General features: G+C 47.5%; 1 protein-coding gene across 1 annotated transcript in view; it reads left to right on the forward strand.

Annotated features, from left to right (window-relative positions):
• LOC138581041 (sulfotransferase 1 family member D1-like) overlaps window positions 1–27,031 on the forward strand; it is a 286,939-nt gene that overhangs the window by 257,023 nt on the left and 2,885 nt on the right. Inside the window, exon 7 of the mRNA XM_069652069.1 lies at window positions 8,940–9,120. Coding sequence (XP_069508170.1) covers window positions 8,940–9,120 — 181 coding nt within the window. The remainder of the gene's footprint in view (window positions 1–8,939; window positions 9,121–27,031) is intronic.

The following is a 27,031-nucleotide window of genomic DNA, read 5'->3' on the forward strand; positions in this document are numbered from 1 at the left end:
TCTAGTTAGTTTGTGGAACCTTTTTCATAGTAATTTGTAATAATTTGTGGTAGTGTTGTAGTCTGTGATTGATGTGGTAATTAGTATGAGTGTCTCAGTTAATTTCTGGTAGTATGGGGTGATTGGTCAAGTGGTGTTGGTTAGTTTGTTGTGATACAAGGGGGGTCTGGGAATCTCTCTACTAGCACGAACACAGCCCAATGACCTGTTTTTGGGTGAGTAACCCCTGGGAGAGACTCTACCAAGTCTTTAGCTCACTGTCCTGTTCACAGAGAAGACATTTCCCTGCATATCAGTCTTTGTCCTGCCCAGGGGCAGTCCAGCACCGAAATACTAGGCAATTCTCCTCTGAACAAGAGTACCAACAGCAACCCCATACATGTGTTTCAGCCTTGTTGGGCATCATCAGTGAGGTGAAGCTGCGCCTCTCTAAGAACAGTGAGCAAGGGGTCCACGTCTGGATTGCCCTTTTACCTTAGGGTGAGACCCAAAGTACATTTATGCAAAAAAAGGGGGGGGGTCTGGGAATCTGTCTACCAGCACGAACACAGCCCAATGAACTGTTCCTGGGTGAGTAACTCCTGAGAGAGACTCTACCAAGTCTTTAGCTCACTGTCCCTTTCACAGAGTAGACATTTCCCTGCATATCAGTCTTTGTCCTGCCCAGGGGCAGTCCAGCACCGAAATGCTAGGCAATTCTCCTCTGAACAAGAGCACCAACAGCAACCCCATACACGTGTTTCAGCCTTGTTGGGCATCATCAGTGAGGTGAAGCTGCACCTCTCCAAGAACACTGAGCAAGGGGTCCACGTCTGGATTGCCCTTTTAACTTAGGGTGAGACCCAAAGTTAATTTATGCAAAACAAGGGGAGTCTGGAAATCTCTCTACCAGCACAAACACAGCCCATAACCTGTTCTTGGGTCAGTAACCCCTGGGAGAGACTCTACCACGGCTTTAGCTCACTGTCCCTTTCACAGAGAAGAGATTTCCCTGCATATCAGTCTTTGTCCTGCCGAGGTGCAGTCCAGCACCGAAATGCTAGGCAATTCTCCTCTGAACAAGAGTACCAACAGCAACCCCATACACGTGTTTCAGCCTTGTTGGGCATCATCAGTGAGGTGAAGCTGCGCCTCTTTAAGAACAGTGAGCAAGGGGTCCACGTCTGGATTGCCCTTTTAACTTAGGGTGAGACCCAAAGTTAATTTATGCAAAACATATGTTGGGAGATTGTGACAGTGTGTGGTTACAGGTGATCGTGGCAGGTTTGAGTTGTTTGGGAAGAATAATCATGTTTCTCTAGTTTGTGGAACTTTTTTCATAGTAATTTGTAGTAATTTGTGGCAGTGTTATAGTCTGTGATTGATGTGGTAATTAGTATGAGTATCTCAGTTAATTTTTGGTAGTGTGGGGTGATTTGTCAAGTGGTGTTGGTTAGTTTGTTGTAATGTGTGATTGTTGGTGGCAGTTGGTGGTTTATCACCTTTTGCCATGTGATTTGGTTTGTGGCCTTTTGTGGTTGTTTGTGGCAAGTAGCCATGTTTCTGTGATTATGTGTTAGTCTGTGGCTGTTTGTAGTCATGCGTGGTAGTCTTTGGTTGTTTCTGGCAAATAACAGTTTATTATTTTTTAAAGTTTTTTTTGCATGTTGTTTGTGCTAATTTGCGGCATGTTGTTTCAATTCATATTTGGTTATTTGCAATTGTTTTTTGTACTTTGTGGTAATTTATAGTACCTTCTGGTTGTTTCTGTATTTTATTGCTGTTTGCAGTAGTTTAGGAATGTTTGTGATAGTTTCTGTCGGGTTGTTATAGTTTGAGGGAGATTGTAGTTACTTGTGTTTTGTAGTAGTTTGCTATAGTTTGCGCCAATAAGTCATGTTGATCCAATTAGCTTGTCGTAGGTAGTTTGCAGTAGTCTCTGCTTGCTTGTGGTAAAATAGTACGGGTGTTTCAGTTCGTTTGTGGCTGTATTTGCTTGGGGTAGTTGGTGGAGTAAACATCATGTAGTTTCAGTTCATGGTTGTGTGTGCTATTTTGTTGTGGTAGTTTGTGGTACTTTGTGATCATTTGTGGTACTACTTTGTGGTAGTTTTGGTCTTTTTCTCTGTTATTTATGGTAATTAATCAGACCCTTATGTTTTCTTGTGGTCTTATGCAAAGAGATTTGCCCTCCTAGCAGTTCATAATGGACTGCTACTTTTTGTGGGCGTGGGCAAGCCTAGTTTGTACATGTCCTTTCCCCTTCTGTAACTGCATGAAGAGTGAAAAATTATGTCCTGGAGTCGGCCAGAACAATTTCACAAATTATGATTAATTCAAATCCTTCAAGCCATCAACATTCAGCTTTGAGTTCGCCACCAACAGTGGGAAGGGGTGCCAAAGCGTGAGGCCCCATACTGCTGTGCCTAGAGACCCATGCCACTCCTCACTGATGATGCCAATCTAGGTTGATACTTGTCTGGGGTTATTTGTCATCTCATGCATGAGGTATGTGACCAGGCAGCTCAGGCTGTACTGCCCCTTTGGGTTGGGACGAAGCCTGATTTGCATATGATCTTCATTCCCTTTATGTTATGGCTTTTGGGGGGGGGCATGATGGCCTGGAGAATTGCCCAGAGCAGTACTAGTGCTTATGAATATTTCAAAACCCTTCTTCAATCTACTTCCAATTTGCTTCTGGCATGCAGAGTGGGAAGGGTATTCCCAGGCATGGGTCCCAGTTCTGCTGTGACTTAAGTCCCATGCTAAAACTTAATGGCGATGCACAATGAGGCTTAACCATTTATTGGGTTTCTTGGTGTCAAGTGTACAAGTGATGTGGCCTTACAGTTCGGGCTGGACTGCCCATTTTAGGGTGGGGCCAAGCCTCTTTTGCATATGTGATATGATATGATATGATATGGCATTTGTAACGTGCCTATACACAAGTGTTTCAAGGCGCGACGAGGCAAGGTAGAGGGAACAGAGGGTGGACAGAGACAGCGATCTTACTTGGCCAAGTAACATTGCGATTGCATAAGAGCAGGGGGGGTGAGGGGAAAGTGCCATGGGATAGGGTAGGGAGCAGTGCTGTACATGGGATCAAAACAATAACAAGAAGTGCGGCCAGCAGGTGGCAGGTGCCAGGGTAAGTGCAGCCAGCAGGTGACAGGTGCAAGGGTAAGTGCAGACAGCAGGTGTCCAAAAGTGCAGGGACTGTAGGGTTACAGATACAGACCCAGGTGCCAGGGTTCGTGGGAGGCATTGCGGGTGTGCAACTGGGCGGGCAGGGATCTGGGCCCGAAATCAGAGGGTAGGCAGGTGACCAGTGCAGTATCAGACAGGAAATCAGCAGGGGAGAGAAAGAGAGAAGGCAGAAGCAAAGAGGAAGGTCTTGAGGTGCTTCCGGAACAGGGAATGTTCTCCTCAAGTTTCAGATAGGCAGGGAGGCATATGGTCTTTCCCCTTCTGTAATTACATGACAGGCTGAAAAATGGTGAACTGGAAGGTTTTCAAAAGTAATGCGAGAGGTTTAAATTAATGTAAAGTCTTCCAACCATCACTTTTATTTTTTGCATGTAAATCATCAAAACCTTTCCAGCCATCAACCTTCAGTGTTGTTTAGGTGGTCCAGAATGAGATGACATAGGCAAAAAGGGGGTTCCTTGGAAACGCCACCCTCAGAAGACCACAATGGAAGAGGAAGGCAGGCGGGCCTCAGAGTCCATGGAGTAGGAGTGGGTGTAGGAGTGGGAGGAGAGGCATAGACTGGGGGTTCAGGCAGGGCCGGGGCTGAGGAGGACAAGACGCAGCAGGGCAGTGTTTCATGGGGTGGTCTGTGGTGTTTGCAAGGGGTGTCAGGTAGGGATCCATAATCCCGCCTGGTGGAGGCTGCTCTGAGGAGGTAAAAAAAACTGCTGCGTTTAGGAGGAGAGGTCTCCAATGGACTTAATATTGATATAGAATGGCCAGACATTGGTCCGGAGTCTGCTCACCTAGAGAGCCAAGCTACACATGACTGACGGTGCCCAATGATGCTGAAACATGTCTGGGGTTGCTTGTGGTCTCATGAAATGGTATGTGACCTAGCAGTTCAGGCTGGACTACACCTTTAGTGGCGGGACCAAGCCGTATTCATATATGGACTTTCCATAATTGCATGGCATGTTAAAAAATTACAGTCTGGAGCATTGTTCATACCAAAGCCTATGGTTACGATCAATGAAAAATATCCAGCCATCAAGCGTTAGTTTTGCTTTGTCCCAAATAAGGACATCACGTTTACACCCACTGCGAACAACTCTGATAACCGTCTCACACAAATCACTTTTGTGAACGAAGCAGTTGCATTAGCTGCCTCACAAAGACCATGGAATCTCTTCCCTGCTCAATGTCCCTATCAGACACAGTCACTTTTATCTCTTGATGGTGCACTTGATGAATCATCTTACTCATTAAACATTAAATTACCCTCATCAACACAGATAATGGAATGCTCTGATTTCCCTTTTTAACACTTTCTCTCTACGTTGTTAGGCCCAGGAAATTTGTGACATTATAACTGTTGATGATTTATCCATTTTAGCCGTCACCGAAAACCTAGTCGCAATTTCTATTGGGCTCTCTCCCTCTTGTTAGCTCTTCTAGATGGAGAATTTATATTTAATGCAGACAGACAGACCAGACATGGAAGTGGTGTAGCTTTGTTGTTTAAATCCTAATTGAAATTCCATGGCTGCTCTTGTGACACCATTTATGGTTGTGAGGTCTTAAAGATTGACCTCTTTAACTGGATACTCCCCCTATTAACATACTGAAAGTTCATCGGCCTCCAGCTCTGGACGCCAATTTTATAGCAGCCTTCCATGAATTTAGATTGCCTGCCTTGAAGACAGTGGGCCTCATTACGAGTTTGGCAGTCCGGAAATAAAGGTAGCAACGTACTTGCACGCTTTCCAGACCAGCAAGCAACAAAAATGCTGGTAGGGGCACGGAACTCCCAGCATACCTGACCTGCCAGGAGTTCAGGCCCCTACCGGCATACTTTTCACTGAAGCACCGTTAACAAAGGTGCCGATACTTCAGTGTCCCCGTTACCATGGAGTCAGGACTCCATGGGAATGGGGATTTAGTGTACCACCGGTGCTTCTGATATCCCAGTATGACTGGGCTATCAGGCAGCGGTATGAGTGTTATGGGGTTGGCGGCAACCCACTGGTAGCACCAGAAGGTTACCATCAACCAAGTAATGAAGGCCAGTGTGTAAAACTCTTGTCCTGGGTGAGTTAAATCTAGTTTTAATGAACTTGTGCTTGGTTTCTGGCCTGCCATCAGGCACCTAGGTTTTGAGCAAATCTCCCTGTCTTCATGTCTTGTAAAAGGCTGTTTTGTAGACTGGATTCTGTCGAAAAAGGTTACCTCTACCGACATTATTCTGTTTTTCTTGATTGGACTGGCCATTTTTGAGCTTCCTATGAACTTGAACGGTTGACAACTAAGAGTACAATAGTGGTACTGAATAACACTGTTTGTTACCAAAGCTTTAGAGGAAAATGATTCTTGTCTAGGCCATACTGATCTTCTCTGTTTTTCAAACTCTACTCTTTCTACAGTTTTTAAATTAATGGCCCCACTAAAATATAGACACATTAAGAACATTTCAATTAAAAACATACATGTATTTAAAAATATAGGTATAAGGTGTTCTCTGACTGATGTCACTGTATCAAACATTTAATTTTCACTGAACTCCCGAGTCATGTAGCCCAAAGTAGCCCAAAAACCCAAAACCACACACTCCTGTAATTTTCGTCACAAATGATTTTTAACGACCTCAATTGAGAGGGAAATAGCCAAATGTGACAACCTTGGCCACAAGAAGGAATGATGCAGCAAGCTGCACTGGGAGCTGTGCACACTTGCACAAATGTACTTGTTCCCCAGTCGCTTCCTTCACCTCTCTGACCATTCCAGGGAGCTGATGTTTTACAAATGCATAATTTGGTGGCGGCTAGCCATTACGTGTAGACATACACGTATGCAGCTCCCCGCCGCTAAATTTGGTTAATTTGCATGGCAGAGTGCAAACATGCAGGGCAAAAGGTGGTGTACACACTTTTCTGCTGCCTTTTGCTTGTGAGCGCTGCTTGCCATGCTCTCATGACAAGTGGCGCTCACAATTACAATCAAACGCTGCCCAACATGCTTGCTTGTCAGACAGCATATCATTATCATTGCGAACACTGCTTACCATGCATGCAGTTCACAATTACAAATAAATGATGTCCGGAATGCGAGCATGTCAGGCAACCTTTAATTGTCATTTTAAATGCTGCCTGCCATGCGAGCATGTCGGACAGCGTTTACAATCGAGCCCTATGGGGTCCGCCTGCTTTAAAGCTGGCTGACCTCATAGGGATCGCCAGCATTTGCGTTGGCATGAAAATCCATGTCACCACAAATGCTGCAGCATTTGTATGGTGGAGACGAATAGAGGCGGCATAAATGCTAGTTGCATTCCGCTCCTCCTCGCCGCCATACAAAAGCATGAACATGCGGCGTGGCATGATTGAAAGGCATAAACGCTTTAGTCGAGGCTTTTACGCCTTTTAATCTTTATGCCACATACAAATATGAGCCCCAAGATCGTGGACCATTGTGTCATCATTACATGACTAGTTATTTTCCATTCCACAAGGATGCCATTTTATAGTTACTTTCCTCATTTGGGCTGCAGACTAGTTGTCAATGTCAGGTTTTCCTCACTTTCCCACATTTTTGTTTCATTTCTTTTTGCTGTGGCATTTGTCAGCGTCCTTGGACCAGAGGATTAGCTCTTCTCTACAAACTAAGCACCCTAAAGGGAAACAAAGGCGAAGGAAGGCGTTGGTCTCTTCCAATGAGAAATCTATTAAACCGAGGATCAAAAGGATACATGTGGACAGAACAGCTAACAGTGAATTAGTCGAAAAGTTATATGGGATCTGTGTTATCAGAACTACCTGTAGGATCCCTAGTTCAGGATCTGTGTCTACTAAACATGGCACACACAAAGATAAGCTCTGAGGGGACGACCTCAGGGCCATCTGGGCCTTGGATGCACACTCTACTGTGCTGTCACCCACTACATAAGTGGGGCACTGATGTAAAAGACCAGTTGAGCATTCACATAAGGAAGTGATATTTGGGAATCAATAATGTCTCTCAAGACCCTCCTTTTCTCTTCTTCACTCCCTCTCGCCCGCCCCTGCTAATGGCTCCCTCTGCCTCTTTTGACAGGATGCTTGGTTCCTTCAGATTCTTACAGGGCACAGGCCCTACTGGCCCAGATTCCCCCTGCACTTGTCTCCCCTGAGCCCCCTAAACCTTCTAGGCTCCCTTCCCCTCTGCACTTGTCTGGCTGGGCCTGCACCCCATTGAGCCCTTCCAACCCCGTCCCTTGCACTTAGCACATGGACCTTCTTTCCCCTGCATCTCTGCATTCCCCTGGCACTTGTCTACCTGGCCTCCACTTGGCACTCACAGAACCCATGGGCCCTTCGGCCCTGACCGGCACTTCCCCCCATCCTCTCTCCCCTGCACTTCTTGTTACTTCACTTGAACGATCCGAATGTCACAAAGCCTAGTAGGAGCGTTTTTGTTTTTCTTCATCCCTGTACCCCACCCACCCCCTCTTGTCACGCCGTATAAACTTAATAAACTAAAAATAAAGAGCATTCTCCCCTGAGTTGTTCAAATTTGGCGTACTTTATCCTACATGTGTCTTTGGTAAAACGTTTAGCGCGTAATAGACTCTTGCTAACTTGTGGCCTACTTCCACATGTGGTGCTTCATTTTGTGGCATTGGGCGACAATGGGACCTTTATATAAACCTTCCTCAGCCCTATAGCCCTCCCTATGTTTTAAATTTTAGGATCATGTGTACTTTGATCTTTTTGGTAAGTCAGGCATTTGGCGTCTGTTACTTATTGTGGCTGTTTATGACTTCAGTGGTTCTCCTGAATGCGGCCTATCAGCTTTTTCCAATGATATTCTATTATATGTAGGGCGGACATGATCCTCCCGTTAAGAACTGCCTTTTTCATGCTATTTGTGGAAAACTGTCTTAGAAGGGCCCTTTGAACAGTATTCATATTTGTTTAATTATCCTTTGAACTTCACAATATTTGTTTCATGTTCTTTTCTCTGAAGAAGTATCTCTTTCTACTGACATTCTTTTTCAAATGATCCTCCATGTGAAATTTGCCTGAACTCGGTTTTTATTGAAGCCTGTCTTGGAGTGTTTAAAGAAAATGAAAATGATCAACTTTCTTTCTTTTCTCCACTTTTTAATGGTTCATGTACTCAAGGTGGGATTTTTCCTTAGGATACACTAAGAGGACTATTTAATGCTGTTATAGGAATACATTGGGCCTCATTCCGAGATTGGAGGTAGCCATGGCGCTATTTGCGGCATGGCTGCCTCCGATACCGCGTCGGGCACCGGTGTTGTTCAATGGGGACTTACGGGTCCATTCTGACCCTGGAGGGACCGGTAAATCCGTATTGAACAATCCATTCCCCATTCCCATTGAGTCCCGATAGGGCTCAATGGGAATGGGGAGGGCGCTAATAACGGGCTTGCAAATAGCAAGCCTGTTATTAGCGCCCTGGTCCCTTAGCGGGACCCGTAAAAGACGTGTGGTCCGACCACACGTCCCTTACGGTTCCTGCTAAGGGACCTCAGAATTGGGCGTTAGGGGATTACCGGCACCGGCCTCCTTACCCCCATTGTTTTCAAGTAATGATTGATGTGGAGTGTATGTCAAGGAGATTTCTTATTTTTTCATTGTATGTACGCCTGTTGTACATCGAGTTATTACCCCTCCGCCCCCGCCTCTTTGTTTGGGTTTAAAGCCACATTTAAGTTATGGGCCAATGGTAAGCTCTATTTTACTTGATAATTGTCTCCCGGACTATAGGACCCAAAGCGCGAGATCCTACGGATACTGCAGTTCATGGAGAAGGAGGTTAGTGAGGAGGTGCTTGAGAAGATCATCCATGCCACTTCCTTCCGGGAGATGAAGCAGAATCCAATGGCCAATTACTCTATGACACCAGCACACTTCATGGACCACAGCATCTCTCCATTCATGAGGAAAGGTGAGGCATGTTCTGGTGGTTGTCCTTCATCCATTTCTTAACCCACATTCGCTTCTCCTCTCTGGTGTCCCCTTTGTTCAACAGCACATTATGATGTCAAATAACCAATAAGCTTTACTTTGGTTTTCCTTAATATGCATTGTATGTGCAGTTACTAGCAATAGGGCAAAGCCTGAATTGGGCTTTCGCACTTCCTGGAATGAGCGTTGGACACAGCCCCCATGCGGAGGGCTAGAAACCGGAACTGACTTGCTGTGCATCATGATAAAAATAGTGGTGCAAGACGCTCCGTATGTCCTTGGACCTGTAGAGCTGTAAAGTTTTTTAAATCATTATTTACAAAAAAGGTTGTTAACAGGCAGAGCGCAGGAAGGGAAAGGAGGATGTAAAAATCAAATTGAAAAATTGGCGTATAATATTTTTTTCTCTCATTTTACAGAAAAACAATGCCAAAAAAGGTTTAAAAAAATTATATCATATTGAGGTCGAAGAACAACAGTAATCTGGGCACCAATGTTTTCACCTGGATCTCTGTGCCTCGAAATGGACTCTCGATGCAGGCCTGTGAGAAGAAAACCCATTGCACCTCTGAGTCTCCTGGTAGTGTCGCTTGGTGCAGCCCCTAGAAGTCATTATAGACGCAGAAATCAATTGTTGTATGAAAAGCAGACCTTCAGAGCAAAAAGTAACTGCTAGTTGCCAACTGTGCTGTCCAAGTCAGAAAACAAGAAGATAGATGTGTGTGTTCAGCTCTGTGGACCTTCATGTTGGTCTCCAGGGACATCCCTGTTACATATCCCAAGATCCTTCCAGAATGTCTGCTCTCCTTACTCCCCCTTCCCTTCCAGATTACGTGTGGCGATGGCAGCACAGCATCTCTCCAGGAGCTAAAGAAAAATAGAAAATGGGCCTCATTATAACTGTCCCGGTCCGGAAACAACGGTGCCGGTAAACCTACCGGCACTGTTGTTTACTGGACTGGCACAATAAAACTCTGCCTGCCAGGGTCAGACCTGCCAGGCGAGACAACACCCTTCAGCAGAGTTCTCACAGGAAAACCGGCACCGTTGTTAACGGTGATGGTGCTCATGTGTCCCCATTCCCAAGGAGACCCATGGGACTCCATGGGAATGGGGACTAACAAAATTACTGATGCTTCACTTCCCGGCCAGCGGACTCGGATTAGCCTGGTGGCACCGGGATGTCAGGTGCCGGTAATTCATTACAGGTCTGGCGGCTACCTGCCAGTTTTACCAGCACGGCTACCACAGGACCCATAATGAGGCCCAATGACTCCATCTCCTCAATCCAAATTTTGGGCAGTTTGCTAGAGCGATATGGCGCTATAATAATTCAGGGTTAGACTAGCGATTAACTTTTAACATCCGAATCAGAGGTATCCCCATCAACACCCAGATTGTGCGTGAGGCATTTCTGGTGAATGTTTTGCCTCTTTGATCAGCCATGACCATGAAACCCTTTGTATCTATCGCCGTCAAGTCTTGAGGAAGACATGTAGATGTGTTTTGGCATGATGTCGGATTCTTGTCTAAAACCTCACCTCCTAGTCCAAACGGCCTCATAGTTGTGGCACGTGCTGATCAGCACATCATCTTGCATCTATATGTTGAGAAATGCAGGTGGTTACTACACAAACAAACAGTTCAGAAGGTCACCTATCTGTGGGGTGAGGAAGAATGTTCATATGGTCTTTCAAGGCACTAATACTGAGCCAGACAGGCCTTTGTAAGATAGCAGGCGTGTATGGACTTCTCTTTAACTTTAACATGCAACCTGCAGCCTTTGAGAAGTATTTTTTGGTGATTGAAGTTTAAATATTGCAAAAAGTACTGAAATACCTTGCCCCATTTTCTGCTTTGATCAGTGAGGGGATAGTCCGAAAAAAACTCTGTCAAGTGCAGGAACAGTGTCAACAACAAATGTTAATGGCATCAGCTGAATACCAGGGTCCCTTGGGCATTGATCTTGAACCACTAGTAGGTATTTTCCTGATGGAACTGGACCATAGAAGTCCACAGCAGCACACGAGATGCCCTCTGTCAAATTATTTATTTATTTATCAATTTATACCGCACCGGAAACCTGCAGGCATCAGGGCGCCAACACAAACGCTAACGTTTTTCGTACTGAAGTACAGCGCAACCAACACCAAAGAGGCAACCTGGCGCTATGACTGAAAACAGAGGTATCGCAAGAGCGGGGGACCAGAAGAGTAGAGTTTTCAAAGCTTTCCTGAAATGTATATGAATCGGACATGCACGAAGGGCAATCGGAAGGGCATTCCACAACATGGCAGCTCTGACTGAGAAGGAACAGTCATCAATTCTTGCACGACAAACTCTAGGGACAGCCAGAAGGGAGCGGTCCGCAGAGCGCAGTGCGTGAGCAGGAACATAAGGTTGAAAGTTTGACTGCCGTTACTCCGGACCAGCAGCGTAGAAAGCCCTATGCACTGAACAAAGGGATTTTTAAAAAAACACGCTTATTTACTGGAAGCCAATGGAGAGACCTGAGAATGGGTGAGATATGCTCCCGATACAGAGTACCAGTGGCGAGGTGAGCAGCAGAGTTTTGATGAACCTTTAACCGATGTACTAAATAATCTGGCAGAGCCAGATATAAGGAGTTACAATCGTCAATCCTGCTGAGAACCAGGGCTGAGACAATTGAGGCGCGCAGGTGGAGCAGAATAAAAGGCAGGACCTTGCTGAGTACTTTCAGTTGGAAATGGGCAGCCTGACAGGCCAAACCAATCTGAGAGGCCATAGAGAGGGAGGCCGATAGTTTAACACCCAGATTTTTAAGTCACAACCGCCGCAGGAAAAGTACCCAACGCAGATGGCCAGAAGGATGGTGTACAGAGAGAAGGGGCAGTGTCAGCACCCACAACCATTACCTCAGACTTACCTCCATTTAGTTTCAGCCAATTTTCGCTCATTCAGCATCCCACGGATGATAGACAATCTCGCAGATGAGTGGCATTGGCAGTATAAAGTAAATCAAACCGAACCAAGATCTGAGTATCGTCAGCGTACGAGTAACATCTAAAGCCGTGGGAGCAGATCAGAGCGAACATAGGCTGAATATAGATATTGAACAGTGTGGGAGACAAGGCCGAGCCCTGCGGAACCCCACACAGCAGAGCTGCTACTGCAGAAAGAAAAGGTTAAAGTAGCAACTGCTGAGACCAGTCAGATAAAAAGGAGCGAAACCACAAAAGATCAGAACCTGACATACCAGCAGCTGACAAGTGACTTGATCAGGATGACGTGATCGATGGTATCAAATGCGGCTGAGAGATCCAAAAGGATCAATGCTGCCACTCCACCCTGATCCGCAATAAGCGTCAGATCATCGAGCACTGAGACCAGAACAATGTCAGTGCCCCTGTCCGGTCGAAAGCCTGACTGGAAAATGTCAAGCACAGCCGTGGACTCACAAAACTTCACCAATAGAGGAGACACCAAAGATTCGAGCAACTTCATAAAGAATGGTGAAAGAGAGATAGGATGAAAATTAGCGGGAACGAGTGGGTCAAGAGCCGGCTTTTTCAGAAGAGGAATCACTGTGGCACACTTCAGAGCAGAGGGAATAATCCCAGATGAACACGAAAGGTTGACCGCAGTAGAAATCTGAGGCAGGTGAAGCAGGAAAATGTCTTTCACCACAGCCAGAGGTATAGCGTCAGTGGGAGAGGCAGACTTCATACCCGCAACTGCTAAGGTCAGATCTGCCACTGTAAACAATGGAAAAGAATCCCAGCAGGCATCAGGTGATGGCATAATCTCTGAAGCTGAGGAAGAGGAGGCACCAAACATGACCCCATAAGGATCATGATCCAACAAGATATGCTCACAAATATTATCAATTTTATGAATAAAAAACTTAGCCAGAGAGTCACAATGCTCTTGGGAAGGAGGCATAGAGTTGTCAGAAGAGTCCCTGATTGAAGGGAGCAGACTACCCTAAAAAGCTCTTTAGGCTGGGAGATGGAGTTTTCAATTTGAAGAGTATAGTAGTTTCGCTTAGCGAGCTTAATAGCTGCATGATATAGAGAGGTAGCAGTACAGAAAGTGGTCCGATCCTCCACCGTATAGGAGGAACGCCATTTGCATTCTGCTTGCCTACGTTTAAGATGATGAGACTTAAGGTCCTCAGTAAACCAAGGCTCAGACACCCGCCTGCGGACTAGAATCTCAGCCAATGGCACAACAGATCAGCCGTGGTGGAAGATTTCTGATAGGGCACCAATGCTGTATTACAGCCGTAATAATGTGTGCGGCCAGTGTGGAGGTGTCAACCGCCCGCCAGTTCTGCTTCTTAACCCTCCGTTTAACAGATGCTGAGGCAGGGTCAGGATAGTCAAATACAAAAGGTATAACGAGGTGGGTCAGACCACGTAATATGAAAAGGGGAAGATACCATAAGAAGGTCATGCTTCGCAACTACCAGATCTAACTGATAACCCAAGTTGTGGGTCAGTTCAGTAACAAACTGCCACAGAGAAAGATCATCCAAGCAGCAATCAGTTTAGCAGCAATTTTGTGAGAAGGATCGCTACATTTGTAGTTAAAATCGCCAACAACAATAAAGTTTGAATACTCTAGTTGTATTGATGCAATAAAAACAGTGAAAAGATCAACAAACGTGGAATCATAGCCAGGGGGGCAATAGACTATTCAGACATGAACAGTCTTAGAAGCCGACAGAGTCAGACGCACAAAGAGTGCCTCAAACCTAGGAAAAGTGGGCATGGGAATAACAAGAAAAGAACCACCACCGCCGGATGGCTAGATACTCGATCAGATCTGAGGATGTTGTAGCCAGCCAGGAGCATCGCTACCACTACTGGTCCAGAGAACTCAGAGAGCCAAGTTTCGCTGACAAATAGGCAATCAAGTTGAAAATCAGATAGTAAGTCATAGCAATCCGCAGTGTGAGCAACCAAAAACCTCGCATTACATAGTAAACAATTCAGATGATGTAAATTAGACCTAGTCTCTACAGCGTTAATAACTGGATTACCTACAAAGCCCACCGGTCAGCAGGTATCAGAAGGGGCCAAATCGATAAATTGCATCCGTCTTCTAAGTGACACGAATGGGCACAGACTGGCTTGTCTTGAGCACGCCTTCAGCGCTCATCAGGCGTGCCCGCTGCAGCGCCAGGTAAGGGAAGTACATAGGTGCAGTGTAGTGAGGGCCACGTGACCGTGAGCTATGTGGCCACATAAGAAAGACTAAGAAGTGTAGTCTCTCAAACGTAGAAGAAATACTACGTTTTCACCCCCCATCCCCCACACCCTCCCAGTGCCGTGCTGAGGCAAAAGTAAACAGGAGACACAGGAAGTTTGGGGAGCAGGGAGACAGACAAAGGTAAATAAAATGATGATAAAAAATCAGCCAAGCAATAAAATCACACAATACGAATATGCACAGTAACAGTCAAGCAACAACCTGCTCTCTGCTGGCAATTTAAATGCTGTACAGTGAGAGCCACGTGACCGCGAGCTACGCGGCCACAAAAGAAAGACTAAGAAGTGTAGTCTCTCAAACGTAGAAGAAATACTATGTTTTCACCCCCCACACCCTCCCAGTGCTGTGATGAGGCAAAAGTAAACAGCACACACATGAAGTTTGGGGAGCAGGGAGGCAGACAAAGGTAAATAAAATAATGATTAAAAATCAGCCGAGCAATACAATCACACAATACAAATAAGCATGGTAACAGTCAAGCGTTGTGCAGTGAGGGCCATGTGACCTTGAGTTACGCGGCCACAAAAGAAAGACTAAGAAGTCTAGTCTCTCAAACGTAGAAGAAATACTACATTTTCATCCCACCCTTCCCCCCCAGTGCCGTGATGAGACCAAAGTAAACAGCACACACAGGAAGTTTGGGGAGCAGGGAGGCAGACAAAGATAAATAAAATAACGATTAAAAATCAGTCAAGCAATACAATCACACAATACAAATACGCAAGGTAATAATCAGGCCCACAGATGCCCCTGAACACAAAGGAACAACAAAAGAAAACAAGACATACATGAATCATACAAAACTTAGACAGGCGTCTAACTCCAAAAGATTTCTCATTCTATTGCATATCACTCGTTTTTCAACTTACATTCTTACACTTTTTTTTTGAAAATCTTATTTTATTAGCATTTTCTGGTTATCACATTATACATTAAATGTCGTCAATATTCACCTTCAAACAATTTAACCATAACCCTTGTCCCCCCCCCCTTCCCGCACCCTCAGCCATGAATCGGGAGCTGGTATCCAGTTCGTTCAGCGAGCTCACGGAAAACATTTCAAGCCACAGTCTATAAATTCCTTGTGCACTGATGTCTTGGGCTCAACCTTTTACAGTATTTATGAGGTGATTGTTAGTGCAGTATCCATGCACATGGGGCGATATCCTTAGTGGCCAGTAGTGTCCGAATCGGGCCCTGGGCGTGCTTTTTTCATTTCACACTTTTCAAAAAAGGGGAGCCAAAGTTCTTCAATATTGGTTCTAGATTCATCCATAAGATGTGTCAGAAACTACATGTTGTAAATGGCCCGGACCTTGTTGACCCGGTCTTTTTCTCCTGGCATGTGGGGGCTCTTCCACTTTTGGGCCAGGCAGCACCTGGCTGCCATCAACATGACCTGTAGCATATGACCCTGGATTTCCTCATGGTCATCCCCTACGTCAATCTCGAAGAGGAGAAGCCAAGGGCACAAGGATCTACCCACTCCATCGACCCCTTTGATCCAAGATAGTACCTCTCCTCTGTATGTTTGGACCATGGAGCATTTCCATCCCAGGTGCATGTAGTCACCTTTTTCTGTCCGGCATTTCCAACAATGCGGGTTGAATCCCGCTCTCATCCTAGCAATCCTCTGGGGGGGATAATGCCACCTATGCAATATCTTCAGGGCCTGGTGTCGGTATTGAAGCGAGGTAGTTGATCGATTAGCTCGAATACACATTTTGGACCATCTTTTATCATCCCTCTCCCAGGTCTCTTTCCCATTGTGTCCGGGCTGACGGGGGTTCCCCGGGGGCCGAGTGTAAGAGGAGTTGGTAGAGGCGAGATATGACCCCCCTGGAGCCCTGGGTGGAGATTAGCAATTTCTCGAAATCTGTCAGGTCTCTCCTAAGGGTGTCTCCCCATGAGGGATTGGGTGAGGACTCCCTTGAGCTGGAGGTAGAGGAACGGTGAAAGTTTGCCCAACCCTAGGGCCTCCTCCAGGTCTAGCAGGGGTAGGAAGGATCCCCCCACCCACAGGTGGCCTGTTCTAGTGAGACCTGCCTCGTACCATTGCTGGAATGCAGCCGGTTCGGCTATTTTATCTATAAACGGGGGGGGGGGCCAAATACAACTCAACGGAGAGGGCCATGTGGCGAGCCATCTGTAGTAACCCCCTTCCCTCCAGACCGACCACAAGACCCCCAACACCAGGTGGTGTAGGACCCTTTTTGGGATACGCAACCTGGGGACCCACAACCATTCATCCACCGTGACCGGGGCTAGTACCTTGTTGTCCATTGCCACCAACTGCTTTTCCGTCCCAGGATTAAAGTGGTCTGTAAGGACCCTCAACTGGGCTGCCTTGTAGTATGTTTCAAGGTCCGGGAATCCCACCCCTCCATCCTCCTTGGGCTTCGGGACCTCGTATGAAATCCTGTGTTTCTTGCCCGCCCAGAGGAATCTCAAGAGGGTTTGTTTTATTTCCGTTAGGAAGGTCTTGGGCACCTGGATGGGGAGCATCTGGAACAGGAATAGGAATTTAGGGAGGACCACCATTTTAATCAAGTTTAGACGCGCCATCCATGAGAGCCCCGAGGTTGCCCATCTCTCTACATCCCTCTTGACTTCTGTCCAGAGTGGGGTGAAGTTATTGGGGAAGAGGCCTGTAGGGTCCCCTGTGACTCGGACTCCCAGATAACGGAACCCATCACTCTGGAGTCGGAAGGGGAGATCTCCCACGTACTCTGTCTCTGATAGATTTCCCCCTATGAAAGCCACCGACTTCCCCAGGTTAACCTTAAATCCCGAGAGTTCTCCATAGCGCATTAGGCCCTGCAACACGTGGGGAACCATCTGGGATGGTTTAGTAATGTAGAGGAGCGCATCATCTGCAAGGCTAATTTTACAGTGGAAGTCTCCTATCTGTACCCCATTGATTGCCTCATTCTTTCGGACTGAGACCGCCCAAGGCGCCATGACCAACGCATATATTAGAGGGGATAGTGTGCAGCCCTGTCTCGTACCTCTCCCCAGGGGGAAGACCCCTGACTCTGTCCCCTTAGCAACCACCTTGGTTGAGGGGGCGGAGTATAATGCCGACATCCAACCCAACCATCTGGGTCCCATCCCCACATCAGAGAAAACCTCCCCCATGAATCCCCAGCTGACCCTGTTGAAGACCTTCTCTGCATCGAGTGCCAGCAGCAGAGCCCCTTCATCCCGGACCACCTTCGAATTTAGTACATAGAGGGTTTTGCGCATGATGTCGGAGCCTTGTCTGTTGAGGATAAAACCCGCCTGATCCGGGTGGACCAGGCGGGGGAGGCATCTTTCTAGACGAGCCGCTAGAATTCTGGCAAAGATTTTAGCGTCTAGGTTCAGGAGGGAAATAGGCCTGTATGATCCGCAGTCTGCCGGATCTCTGCCCATTTTGGGTATTACAGTGATGAGGTCCTGTAGGAAGGTGGGTGGGATTGTATCTCAGTTTCTAATTTGGTTGAACAATTTGGCCATGGGTTCTTCTAGAGTGGCTTGACACTGTTTGTAGAAATCCGCCGTGTACCCGCCCCCCTCTCCTGGGGCCTTTCCCACTTTTAGCCTCTTAATGGCGCCTATTACCTCCTCAACTCATATATCCCCCTCCAGCCCCTGTAACTCTAGCTTGGTCAGTCGGGGCAATGGGTGTTCCGCTAAGTATGCCCAGATCCCTCCCACTGCTTTGCCCCCTAGTTTTGTGTAGAGTTCCTTGTAGAAGTCAGCGAAGCATTCTGCTATTTGCTCCTTCTTGTTGCATTCATTGCCCCCTTTATCCCTGGTGGGTCCCACCCTCCTTTCCACTCTATATCCCCTGGCTCTACGTGCTAGGAGAGTTCCAACACTATCCCCCCTTTCGTAGTACCTTTGTCATGTGTATCTCAGTTTCTTAATGACTTCCCCTATGAGGACTGTCAGAAGAGTCTGTCTCTTCCCTTGCATCTCTATCAGGAGGGGTTCCCTGTCCTCCCCGTCGAGGCCGAGACTCGCGCGCAGGGCCTTTAGTTCTTCTCAGAGTTTGCTTTCAATAAGCCCTCGCTCTCGCTTGCGTCTGGAGCCCTCGGCTATTAGGAGACCCCGGAAGGTGGTCTTTGCAGCCTGCCATACCATCACCATGTTGGATTCCCCATTATCGTTTGTCTCAAAGTAGGCTACCATCTCATTCCTTAGGAAGTCTCTGAAGACTGGGTCGCTCAGGAGTGTGTAATTGCAGCGACATCGGGAGGATCTCGGGGACAGGGTCAGTGATCAGTTTGCCACCAACAGCTCGTGGTCAGACCATGTTATTGCTTCCACCCTGGGGTGCGAGGCCACCCCTCCCCCCTCCTCTGAGGTTAAGAGCAGGTCAATTCTTGTATAGGTGTAGTGTGGGGGAGATAAAAAGGTGTATCCCCCCGGGCCTGGCCACGCCTTGCGCCACACGTCTGCCCAGTAGTGTTCCCTTCGGAGAGTTGGTAGAGCTAAATTGTCTTTGGTGACAACCCTTGGCCCCGCTCCTCTTGCCGTCCACCAGTCCAGTTTGGAGTCCATTATGAGGTTGAAATCACCTCCTAGTATTATGGCCCCCTCTGCCCATTCGTCCATTAGCCTGAAGATCTGTGTCAGGAACCGTATCTGACCAGAGATGGGTGCGTATAGGGTGGCCAGTGTGATACGTTCTCCTTCGCAAGTGCCCTTGATCCCCAGTAATCGCCCCCTAAGCCCCTCTTGGTTTCTATATTTGTGAGGTGGAGAGTCTTGTTCAGAAGAATGCCCACCCTTCCTTCTTTGAACTTCTATGGGAGGCCCAGAAGTTGCTCCCCATTTCTTTACCTTTAATTGGCGACTCTTTCCCTTGTTTGTAGTGGGTTTCTTGTAGGAAGAGTACCATCAGCTGTTGTTTGCGGAACATGTTGCTGGTCAGTGAGAGTTTAAGCCCTTGACAGGTGTCCGGTCAAAGGTTCGACACCAAAAGGATCGAATGACCAAAGGGTCGAGGTAATAGGACCGAAAACCAAAGGGTCGAATTAAAAAAAATATATATATATATTTTGTTGGTTTTCGTATAGTAAAACAAAAGTGTTTTTTGCACCCAAAACAGGGGTCTGGGATGGGGGGCCCCCCAAAAAGAAATAACATAAAATAAAATTAAAAAGAAATTCGACCCTTTGGTTTTCGGTCCTTTTGATTTGACCCTTTGGTCATTCGATCCTTTTTATTCAAACCTTTGACCTATAACCCCCTTGACATTGAGCGTGCCTATCCTGCCTTCAACCATTGTCGTCCTTGATCGTGTTTTCTTTGTGCTCCTTTATTTGTTTCCGGTGTGGAGCCCGTTGTGAAGCTAAGAGCCCCAGCTCGATCTGGCTGATCCCATTCCCCTCAAACCTTGTAGGCTTGTCCCCCCCTAATACCTCCGCCCCGGTTCATTCCCCCTTTCCCATCTGTGGAGGCATAAATCTTCATCCAACGACGGTTGTCGGGATTGGTCAACAAACCACCATCCCCAGCCCCGGGTGTCATAGTTTGTTTGGATTCCCCCGCCTCAACTTCTTGTCAGAGCCATTGCCTATTTAGGTTTCTCAGTGGGTCTCACACTGCAGTCTTCTGAGTGCTGCCCCCTTCCCAACTCCCATCTCACTGGTATTTCCTTGGCAGGGCCGCCGGACCAACCATGTCCCGGCTTTCGGCGGCGAACATCACACTGGCCCCTCCAACTCGGGAGCGAACCTGGTGCCAACGTGGCATGTGAACTTAGTGTCTAAGAGCCTCGGTCCTCGGTTTCTCTGATGGATTTGTATGTGGTCGTCGGGCCAGTGGCATTTTAGATTGAAAGCTGTATTACGGCGTCTGGTTCATTTCAGGTGTCACTCGGATGCCGAGGAGGGGTGTCTAGTTTTCTGAAACTTGCGGGCCTCTTTTACTTTTGCCTTGCCTCTGAAACTGTCTGGGCCACTGGGGCCACGACCCGGGCCTCGCGTGTCTCAGTCATGGTCGGCTGAGGAGCCAGCCCGGTCATTCAGTAATTCTTCTGTAACCCTCTGGATGTCTTCTTCAGATACGAGGTGGTGCTTCTCTCCTTTCCATTCAAATACTAAGTAGAAGGGGTGGCCCCAACGGTATCTAACTCCCCTCTCCTGGAGCCATTTGGTGGGGTTGCGGCATTTCTTCCTCATCAGCAAGGTGAGGGCCGAGAGGTCTTGGTAAACGGCCACCTTGGAGTCTCCATATTGTATGTTCCCAAGAGTCCTAGCCTTCTCCAAGTTCCTAGCCTTGTCTCTATAATAATGTAATCTCGCAAGGACCGAACAAGGGCCCTTGCCTCCACGTCTGGCGTGGTGCACTCTGTCAATTTTGATGTCTTCAGCGGCTTCTGTGCCTAGAATAATTTGTATGATGTTGTGTATCTTGCCCTCCAGGCCAAGCGGGCTCTGTCCCAGGCCGAAAATGCGTAAATTGTTTCTCCTTTCCCTGTTTTCCATGTCATTGACCTTGAATCTTAGTTCCTCTTCGCGCCGCTGGACCTCCATGAACCTCGCTTCCATTTGAGTATCTAGGAGTGCAGTGGAGAGTTGGTAATTTTCGACCCCTTCCATGCGATCCTCCAGGGTTGTCACGTTTGTGGTGAGGTCTGCCAGCTTGGACCCCTTCTCCATTCTTATCCCCCGGATCTCCTTTAGGATCACCTGGATGTTGTTCTGGATTGCACCCAGGTCCGGGGCAGGTGGGCCTCCGGATGCCATTTCTTTCTCGTCGGCTCGGAATTGGAATTTGGAAAGAGCTTCTTTCCAACTCATGTAGGTCGTGCCCAGGTAGGGTGTGGGGGTGGTCCTGTAGAGCTCGTGTTGTGGTAGCTGACCCCCCAACCTACTCCAATTTCTCTCCTGGCTGGTGCTCCAGTGGCTTCAGTGGTAGGGCTATCCTAACTGTGGCCAGTGGGTCCACGGATGAGTTGGGTCGTGGGTGGGTCGCTGGTTGCTCACCCGGCTCCTGTTTCAGGGTATCTTTCCAGGGATCTCTTGGTCCTTCTGGGCCTAGAGCTGGGTCGCTTAGGGGCTGAGGAGCGCTGGGACCCGGTGTGTGGGCCCTATCCATGGTGGGTGTGGGCTTTGTGTAAGATGAGATTGGGCCTAGGGGCTCCTGCGGGGCAGATGGTGCTTCTGTATGTGGCCCAGCTTCGGGGGTGACCACTTAGATGTAGTCAGCCGTCTGGACCCTTCCTGTATTCTTCCCATCCGCTGTGTTGACAGGTGCGCTCCCATGTCGGCCCAGGCTGGAGGGGGTCCGGTTGGGGTCAGCACACCCTCTCTTGGTGTCGCTAGGCACCTGAAGGTGACTCTCCCGTGGTCGGTGTTATGGGCCCCCGTGGTTGGGGGACCATTGTCTGGGTATATGGGCCTGCAGGATCTGACCCTCTGATAATGGTTGCAGATTGGCTAGTCCCCCTTGCATGGGTGGCGTGGGTCAGTGCTGCTTGCTCGGGGCCCCCCGTGCTGCCTCCTCACCTTGTCAGATGTGTCCCAGCAGTGTTGGGTCCCCCTCCAGGCAATGTTTAGGCGCGCTCCTGCGTCGCCCCAGGTTGGGGGAGACCCGATGGTGCTTGTTTCCTCAGGCCTGGTTTCAAGGGCTTGTGAGCTCTTGGGGTCCTCTGGACGTGTGCCCTTTAAGCCTCTCAATGATCTCCCAGTTGTGACATGGAGGGCCCCTCCACACGGGCCATGGGCATTGTCAGTGGTTGTTGGGGGTTTTTCCCTGATGGGCTCCTTGTGTTTTTTTCTGGGCCCCTGCTCCTGGGCGCTCCTCCGGCGGGCAGTGGCATGGGCGCGGTCCCGCTCCGGCCCCGGGGACAGCTGGTGGTGCCGGGCTCGGGCGGCCGCCGAGAGGGAGGACAGTAGCGCCGCCTTGAGCTACGCAGCCCCACTTCCACACCACAGTCTCTCTCGGTGCCATCCTCGTCGGTGCTGCGTGGAGGCTGTTGCACACCGTGCTTGTGATGATACGTGTCTGCGGGGACTCACCTGCTACTTCTCCCACTGCGTTGCTCTGTGGCGTAGCGCGGAGTCCTGGAGAGGGAGGGGCGCCCACACTCCCCGTCGTGTAGCTCAGGCCTGGGGGCACCTCCGAGCTCCGGACCTTGAACGTTTGGTTGGGCTTCAGCTCAGAAAGCTTATTATTGGCCTCATGAGCGGGTTGGGGTCTTCCTTCTCCTCTGTCTCTGCGGAATTCCCGGGGCTTGTACGGGAACTCTAGGCTCAGTCAGCCATCTTGCCTGCACCCCCTGGTGGCCTCACATTCTTACACTTTTGAAAAATAAAACACAAGACATATTTCCAAAAACATGCATTCAGGTCCTTGCTAATGCTCATTGCGCAGGTTTGTTGTAGTCTAGTCCACAACTTCAGGCTGTAACCGCGAGCAGAATATGTTTTCCCAGTCAAACCTAGTGCTACGGCCATGCTGCATGCCCTAATAAGAACATTACAGTACACATTTCCCCTTGCTGACGGCCAGGACTATTGCTCAGACACGAATGTTATATCACTGTGTTTTGTACTTACATTTTAAACTTTAAAAAAAAACAGGACATATTTGCAAAACCATGCTTTCCAGTTCTTGCTGACCCTCCTCGTGCTTATTTGCTGCAATCCCATGCAGCACTTCAACCTTTTTTTCTCTTTCAAACCTTTCCCAATTTTAAGAAACTTTACCACGTAGCCGGCCCCTGGGAGCTATGCCCACTTTAACCCCATTGCTGGTACCTCGTAGTCATGGTCAGTAGCCAGATTGTCCGGATCATGGCCTTGGTCACAGGCTATACCTCAGTCACCAAAGATATATCACAATTGTTTGCACCTACATTATGACACTTTTCAAAAAATAAAACACGCACACATTTGCAAAACCATGCTTTCAGGTCCTTGCCAATACTACTTAGACAGGTTTACTGCAAATCCGCCCATGTTGTATTTTTTCAAAAGTGTCAAAATGTACGTACATATAACTTAGCCCCCATGTGGCAAAATCCATTCAAACTTTGAACACAGAATCAAGGTTGGGGCTATAATCTTTCTGAAAAGTTTGTCCACATTCGTCAAACGGCAACAAGTTATAGGCCATATAAAAATGTTGAGACCCCTCCCCCAAATTGTGACCCCTCTTGACAAAATCCCAAAATCCCATCAAACTTTGCAAAAACATTCAGAATCAGGTCTAGAATTGAATTCCAAAGTTTCATGCAGTTTCATTCATTGGCACCAAAGTTATAGGCCAATCAAAAATGGCTTTTCTCAACTCTGTAGTGCAGAAATAAACATAGATGCCCCCTGAACATCTCAGATGTCTACGAACACCACAGCACTGCCCCAGACTGTTAATGGACATCGGAGAACAAAAACGCCAGTTTTTTGGCTTTTTATGGCGATATCCCATCCCATCCTCATCACCCCTCACCTCCGCAGACATTTCTTTGATAAGTGCAATGTCGTGTTTTTTTATATGTTTCTCTGTGAAGTTCACAGACAATGGGCGCTGTCCTTGAATCCAACATGGCAGGCGTTTTGGAAAATCTGCTGCACCTCATGCTTTTCACCATCCAATCAGAGGGCGTGTCTGATGTCTGCGGACCTCATGCCGCCCCCTGAGCCAATAGGGGGCCTGTCTGTAGACCGAACTAGGAAATGAGTCTGCAGACCGGACCCAGATATCAGTAATTGTTTTTGACCTAATTTTTGGTTGTTTAAAAAAAAAATACTGGACAGATTTACACCAAATTTACAAAAGCACTCTTTCAGGACCAAGCCACCACTCCTGCAGCAAATTTGGTTTATATATATATATATTTTTTTTTTGTTTGTTTTTTTCATTTTTAATGGGAGATGCAGGGAAACTGGCTTAACAGACAATGCTTCAAGTGAGTACAACATGCCTACCCTCTCGTCGCTCCAACCAGAGTCACGTTCTCAGTACTTACAATACCATTACAGCCTTTTCATTCTCATTTTCAAGTTTCCAAGATGGCCAGCAGGGGTGTTGCTCCTTGTCAATGCTTCCGGGTCCAGGTAAGCATCTCTTCTCTATCACCCTCCTCTAAGGCCTCCCGGACCCACTAATTACCCTGTACATAATCTTCCCTCTCCCCACTTCCTTGTGTGTTGTTTCTTGAGACCATCCAAGCTTTGGTTTATTCGTTTTGTTGTGTTTTATATGACCCTCCGCATTCGGGTTGCTACCCTCAGCCGTTTTTTGTTTTTGGCGGCATGCACAGGTTCATTGAGAATTGTTACTTTACGGTGGCCGAGGAGGGAAAAGGTAGAGGTAGAGTGGGATTAGACCTGGTTGCCATGTCAGCTATCCACAGGTTGCATAATAGCCTAGGTTAATTGCATCCATTAAAACTTGCTGCCCCCATCTGTTCCAGAAGTGTTCTGGGTCTACCAGTAGTGGTGTTTTGCCTACTCTCTCCGATTGGTAGGTTACTGACAAACACCAGAGGCCCGGTTTAAGTCCCACGATCAGGAGTTGCACAGCACCTCGCAACCCTTTAGTGTTGAAAGTGTTTAAAGAGGCCCAATGACTACCAGCTCCTAATTTTATAGGCACGTCATGAGGCAGAGCATGATACCACATTTCTCACACGTGACGTTCAACTGTCACTCACCACTTCTCATTCTTATCCATTAGACCTAGGGATGGGCCTAGGCATGGCAGTCGAAATACAGCAGAGTACGGCCAAGCAGTTTTGTCTCTCCCATGCTAGGTCCCCAATGCTAACCTCCCTCCATGTGAACTCCTGGAATTGGTCTTTCTTAAACACTCATCTCTAGACAGCATACACTTGGGCAAATCACAGCCCTTCTAACCTCGAGGTTTATCTGGCAAGTCTAAGGACACTCAGTTCTACCAAGCTCCGACCCCAGGATTCCTTCAGCACATCTCAAGTCCATAACGCAAACTCTCTTCTCCAAGAGAATCTTGCCAAATGACAACACTCTATACCCAAATTCTCCTCACCATCCTCCTATTTTTGTCTTACCTTTGGCTTGGCTCAGGAAAACAAACATTATCCTGCTTACTTTCAGTCTTTCCTAACCTCTTTCCCCCAAGGGCTGTACTTTTCAGTCTTCAATCAACCCCTTTCCCTCTTGCTAGTTTTCTCTCCCTCCAGATACACAGGTATGGAAAAACAAAGTGTGGGAACAGTGCATTTTTCAGGACAAGCCCCATTCCCGGGATTCCAATATGGTGGTAACTGGTGCAGTACAAATGTTATTGCATCACATTACTTTGATACCAAACCTCAGCCATTGTTAAGCATCTCCTATCTCGTCTGTGGGTGTGCAGCTCCTGCCTAGTTGCTAAGGTCCTTTGCTCTAATAATCATAGGAGCACAACCTGCCTAGGCTGAGAGTGAACTGAGGCAGAAGGTATGTACAGCGGTCTGTTTCGTCCCTGCTAGGTTGACACTTTATAGATAACATACATACATACAAGAGTGCTAGTTGAGGGCCTCCAATGGAGACAGGACTCTCAGATGGGCAATGCTGAAGGGTGCAATACATAGATGAATGTTTTGGTGCCATGAATAGGTAGCCAGGATTGAATGTGAAATGAGTAGTATCCACAAAGTTGAAAAACCACGAAAGTGAAGATTAGAGTTCTGGGTTCAAGGGAATATGATAATTTGCATAAAGGGACTGGGACATGCTGGGCTAAAGATTGGACAGAAAGGGGAGGGGCCAAGATGATTTGTCTGTGCATAGGGTAAGAATGAAGGGGATGTCTCCAGGTTAGGAGCTGGGTTTTAAGGGCCTAAGCTGCAAGCGCAATATCACTGGCAGAAGGGCAGTTTATCCCATGCCACCCATATATATTGTAAATAAAACACACAATTATACTTGTTTGCCTTTGGTCTTCTGTGAAGATTTGTAAACCTGCCAGTACTTCATGAGATCTGCAAATGGGAAACAGCTGGTTGCTGTGTACCTCTTAGGGCTCCGTCGATTTGTTACGGGGTTCTAGGGGTAAACGCAGGGGGAGGAAAGAGAGAGGAGGCAAAAGGGCAACAGAAATATCATCTTATGTAATGAATCAATGTTCTTGGCTGTTATATTTGGAAGCACTCCCATAAAGACCAATGGAACGCTACGCGCTGAAGCGCAGGCCATGCTGGCAGCGGTCCATGCGGAGAAGTCCCGTTTCTTCTAGTCCGCGATGCATTGGTAATGCAGCACGTGTAAGATACAACATTACACAAACTCACCTGCTAGCGGAAGTGAAGGAGTGAAGTTGCGTGCCAAATCACAGGGATCACAGCAGCGCAGGGAATGGGCCGAACCAGCTCTTTAGCTGCAGTACCGCACTTATTGCACACATGAGCGACCAGCTCTTCAATGAACTTTCAGAAGACTCGGCCCTGGGCCTCACATGCAGCGTTGCAGCTGTCCAGTGTCCTGCAATTTACAGACATCTCGTTATTAGGTGATTATTGTGACCTATCAAAACAAAAGACTCCATTAGTCGCTTAAAAGAGTTTCTTACTGAATCACATAATACATGTTTAACATTTTAATTTGTGGATATTATGATGTTCCCAGAATGTTCTTTGCTTTATGCAAATCAACAGGATTGGGTTCTATGAA

Source organism: Ambystoma mexicanum, chromosome 3p (assembly GCF_040938575.1).
Source record: "Ambystoma mexicanum isolate Mex_15411 chromosome 3p, UKY_AmexF1_1, whole genome shotgun sequence".
Lineage (NCBI taxonomy): Eukaryota > Metazoa > Chordata > Amphibia > Caudata > Ambystomatidae > Ambystoma > Ambystoma mexicanum.